Consider the following 4,660-nt stretch of genomic DNA (forward strand, 5'->3'; position numbering starts at 1 on the left):
TTTTTGGAGGGTATTCTTGAAAACGATCAAGGAATTTGTAGAGAGAGTTTGTGATGATGATAATAATGGAGGAGAATCTAGAGAGGGTGTTCTCGGAGAAAACTAAGATAAATTTTAAGACATAATTTGAGAGAATTATCAACAAAATTTAGTCATTTAAAAACATATATACTATAATAAAATAAGTTTTAAATTAATATCTTTTACTTAAATATTTATTATTTGTTTTTTAATTTTTAATTTTATTTCTAATAAATGAAAGGGGAAATTTTGTGTACCCACTTTTGTCAAACCCTACCACAAGCAATTATTCGATTTGAGGTATAGAATACATACATTTCCTTAGCCGTTAAGTTTCTTAGCATCGAAGTCACTCCATCATTTCAACCAACGATCCACACTAAAAAATTCACTCAATTTCTTCCTCCAATTATCAACTTCTCTCCTACAAAGTCCTGTGTTCCAATCCCAGAAACGACCATGAAAGTGAATCACATAGCTGCGGTGTTGCTGCTGCTTCTTCTTCCTCTGTTTGATTCGGGGTATTGCGTTGAAGACCCATTTATCAAGATGAAACTGGGCGGTGTTCGCGATTACATCGGCGCTCAGAACAGCCTTGAAATTGACGCTCTCGCTCGTTTCGCAGTCCAAGAACACAACAAGAAAGAGGTTTTTTTCTTTGGTTTTTCAGCTCTTTATTCATTAATTTCTGGATTCGTTTCACTGCCTAATTTTCTTTCTTATTTTTGCTCAGAATCTAGTCACTTGCTTATTTAATTCGTTAATTAGTGGCTATTTGGTACCCATGTTTTGGTTGTTCATGCGTCGTTTTGATTTGTTAATCACCACTAGATGCGGTAGTTTAAATCGAATTCTTGACTGGCTTTTATGTCTCTTTGGTGCAGAATGGTCTTCTGGAATTTGAGCGGGTGTTGAAAGCTAAAGAACAGGTAGTTGCCGGTAAGTTGTATCATCTTACATTGGAAGCCATTGATGGTGGTATAAAAAAGGTTTATGAAGCCAAAGTGTGGGTGAAGCCATGGATGAACTTCAAACAGTTGCAGGAATTCAAACCATGCCCATGATGGATCTTCAGGTGCCGTTCTGCTCCTCGTGTTCAAACTGGTATGGTAGGAATCATTCTGTTCTATGTTAATTGTATATTTTGTATATCTGCATGACAATACTAGACTATTAGTCCATTTATGGTAGGAACCTAAGATAGCCTGTCTATGTCTGACACATTAGACACCTTTTTTGGACTTTTTGTAACGGCCCAAGCCTACCGCTAGCAGATATTGTCCTCTTTGGGCTTTCCCTTTCGAGTTTCTCCTCAAGGTTTTTAAAACGCGTTTGCTAGGGAAAGGTCTCCACACCCTTATAAAGGGTGTTTCGTTTTTCTGCCCAACTGATATGGGATCTCACACTTGTGATGGACACTTGTTAATACAATAAATACATGTTATACAAAATCAATATAGGTCAAACATTTGTTAGACACGTACTGATCACTTGCTAAGTATATCAGTATAATAAAATGATTATAGAAAAATACATCACACATTGATTTAGTTATAAATGCATAAACTTGTTCGTTCTGAATTTTCTTATGCCATTGAAATGATATATATTTTAATAAATGTGTTCTTGTTGTGTACGTGTCCTAAATTTTTTAAAACATGTTGTGTCACTATGGCTGTGTCGTGTTTTGTACTTTGTATTTGTATTCGTGCTTCTTAGCTTATAATTTGGTATGTGTACATGTGTAAATGTCAATAATTTGAGTTTTGGCTTTTGAAAACTTTTCTGAAAAGTTGAAGAAAGATAAAGGGTGTGAGACTAGTTAATCCTCTTTTTCTTATTCTTGTTTGTTATAATTGCTGCTGTGCTTGGTAGGATGATTGCAATGAGAGATTGATTCACTCTTGCTGAGCACCACTGCTCACAACAGAGAAAATGGCTCTCACACACTGTTATCAAAATAACTAACTATGTTAACGATACCAAAATGGTACGGAGCAATTAATGGTGAGTCCAAGTCAGTCCCAAACTAAATTGAATAAGAAATCTTTGTATCCTTAGTGTTGAATGTATTTGAAGCCAAATCAAGTGTTAGTATTGGTAGATTTAAGTGATTTGGTTGTAACTGCCCAAGCTCACCGCTAGCAGATATTGTCCACTTTGGGCTTTTCTTTCAGGGATTTCCCTCAAGGTTTTTAAAACGTGTCTGTTAGGGAAAGGTTTTCACACCCTTATAAAGAATGCTTAGTTCTCCTCCCCAACCGTTGTAGGATCTCACAATCCACCCCTCTTCGGGGTCCAGCGTCCTCGCTAGCACTCGTTCTCTTCTCCAATCAATGTGAGACCTCCAATCTACCCTCTTCGGGGCCCAGTGTCCTTGTTGGCACACCGCCTCATGTTCGCCCCCCTTTGGGGCTCAGTCTCCTTGCTGGCACTTTGTCCGGTGTTTGGCTCTGATACCATTGTAACGGTCCAAGTCCACCGCTAGCAGATATTGTCCTCTTTGGGCTTTCCCTTTCGGACTTCCCCTCAAGGTTTTTAAAACGCGTCTGCAAGGGAGAGATCTACACCCTTATAAAGAATGCTTCGTTCTTCTCTCCAACCGATGTGGATCTCACATTAGTGTTTGAGTTTAATTAAGTCAAAGGGAAACAAGAATTTGGTGGGTTGTGTGGTCTCTCCATTTTTGTTATGTTATTTTGGTCTTCCATGGTCATCAGGAAGCATGAGAGATTTTAAAAAAGTTCTCTTTGGATCATCTTAATGAATTTGATTAGTAAAAACACTCTTCCATTTGGCCAGTAGTTGTCTGCTAGTTTTCCCTGGAATCTAAGACTCTTTGGTATAAGATTATTGTTAGTTTGCATATCTTCTGGTTTTGAGGTCACATCGATTTTTCTTTTGAGAATGGAGCTCGTGTTAACTTCTGGGGAGGATCGATTGATTCTGGTCGTTAACACCGTATATACCATCTAGAAGTTTATTATGTTCTTCTTCGTCTGGTTGTGTATTATCTATAAGGAGCAGATTAAATACTATAGGATTGTGTTTTGTGGATTTTTTTTTCTCAACATGGATTGGATAAAGCTATAGCTCATCTTAAAGAGTTTCTTGAGCTAGTAGTTGCAAGGATACCTCCTCATGGGAACTGCCACTTTGACAAACGACATGGAATATTTTAGAGGGGCAAAAATAGACATAGTATGACGTAGAATCTTATGCTGGGTCGTCTCAGATTTATATATATATATATATATATATATGCAAGCATTCGATTTATCAGTATATCATGTTAACTTGATCCCACATCGAAACACTCTTTATAAGGGCCTCTCCCTAGCAGATGCGTTATAAAATCGTGAAACTGACGGTAATACGTAACGAGCTAAAGAGGACAATATCTGCTAGCAGTGGGCTTGGGCCATTACAAATGGCAGTAGAGCTAGACACTGGGGATGTGCCAGAAAAGATGTTGGGCCCCGAAGGGGGGGTGAATTTCGTGGGGGTCTCGCATCGATTGGAGAAAGGAACGAGTGCCAACGAGGACGTTGGGCCTCGGAGGGGGGTGGATTGTGATATCCCACCTCGGTTTGGGAGGACAACGAAACACCCTTTATAAGGGTGTGGAAACCTCTCTCTAGCTTTGAGGGGAAGCCTGGAAGAGAAAGTTCACATAGGACAATATCGGCTAGTGTGGGCTTGGACTGTTACACTTTCATTCTTAAATTAGTTTTTGTGTTACTGTATAGCTAGAAATTTATCTTACAATAAATTGATATATTCATCTAGATCTTCAAATAAGGACGATATGCATCAAAATAAGAACTATAGTCGTAATAATGTAACCAAAATTTATGTGTTATGTTTCGTGCATTGTTAAAATGGAGTCGAGAGTCGTATTGTGTCGTAAGATCGATTTCCGCGAATGTTGATTGTTGTTCTTGGATGGCAGGTAAGTGAAGAGTATACATAAACATACCCTATAGCCCATGTGGGTTGCTGCTGAAGGTAAACAACAGAATAGATCTGAAACATTATTATATGATATGTTTATAATAATTGTGTAATATAATTATATATGGAACTGGTAATCTAAGTTTGTAGAAACAATAAATAAGAGATGCATATACTTTCATGTAGAGATCCCTTCAAAGTGATGCTCACAAGCGTGTTATGTTAGTACTAAATTCTTGTCTTTTCAATTTCGTGTCTAAGGAGTCAATAACTTTTTTATTATGGGTAATATATTCATAAAGTTATTGAAATGGGTCTGGAAATTTAATGGGAGTAAAATAGATTTTAGAGTGATAAAATAAGATAATTAATTTTTTTTTTAATTAAGTCTTAAAATTTTAATTCTCCAATAAAATTTTAATTGACTTTTATCTCCTAATTTTTTCATCCAAGACTTACTGGCCATTATCATTTGGGATTTCATTGGGCTGGAAAAGGAGATAAAAATCCTCCAATGTCTCACTTCGATTATGCAACGAACTCCAACAAGCGATGACGAGCAACAATGGTTCTCTACCCTCGATGACTCGAGTTCCCCTACCCAACTAGTGATTGTGGCAATCCATCTTAAATGACGACGACACTATGATACATTTCTTGTTAGTTCAACATTGTCGCCTAGGAT

General features: G+C 37.3%; 1 protein-coding gene across 3 annotated transcripts; it reads left to right on the forward strand.

The window, feature by feature from the left end:
- The first annotated feature begins 315 nt into the window (after positions 1 to 315).
- Positions 316 to 4,194, forward strand: LOC111439234 (cysteine proteinase inhibitor A-like). 3 transcript variants are annotated; one of them, XM_023077015.1, is made up of 3 exons: positions 316 to 669; positions 906 to 1,130; positions 3,974 to 4,194. In XM_023077015.1, the coding sequence occupies exons 1-2, from the start codon at positions 481 to 483 to the stop codon at positions 1,083 to 1,085; spliced, it is 369 nt and encodes a 122-aa protein (XP_022932783.1). In that variant the 5' UTR covers positions 316 to 480; the 3' UTR covers positions 1,086 to 1,130; positions 3,974 to 4,194. The 3 variants fall into 3 exon arrangements, with proteins under 3 accessions (XP_022932783.1, XP_022932782.1, XP_022932784.1); XM_023077014.1 differs by having other exon boundaries at positions 906 to 1,125; XM_023077016.1 differs by having other exon boundaries at positions 906 to 1,096.
- Positions 4,195 to 4,660: the final 466 nt, after the last annotated feature.

Source organism: Cucurbita moschata, unplaced genomic scaffold (assembly GCF_002738365.1).
Source record: "Cucurbita moschata cultivar Rifu unplaced genomic scaffold, Cmos_1.0 Cmo_Scf00087, whole genome shotgun sequence".
NCBI classification, from domain to species: Eukaryota; Viridiplantae; Streptophyta; class Magnoliopsida; order Cucurbitales; family Cucurbitaceae; genus Cucurbita; species Cucurbita moschata.

Bases quoted from the DNA above. Each gene is read 5' to 3' on its own strand.
- LOC111439234 (XM_023077015.1), top strand. From the start codon at position 481: ATGAAAGTGAATCACATAGCTGCGGTGTTGCTGCTGCTTCTTCTTCCT. The intron at 670-905 runs GTTTTTTTCTTT...TCTTTGGTGCAG, and splicing joins AAGAACACAACAAGAAAGAG to AATGGTCTTCTGGAATTTGA.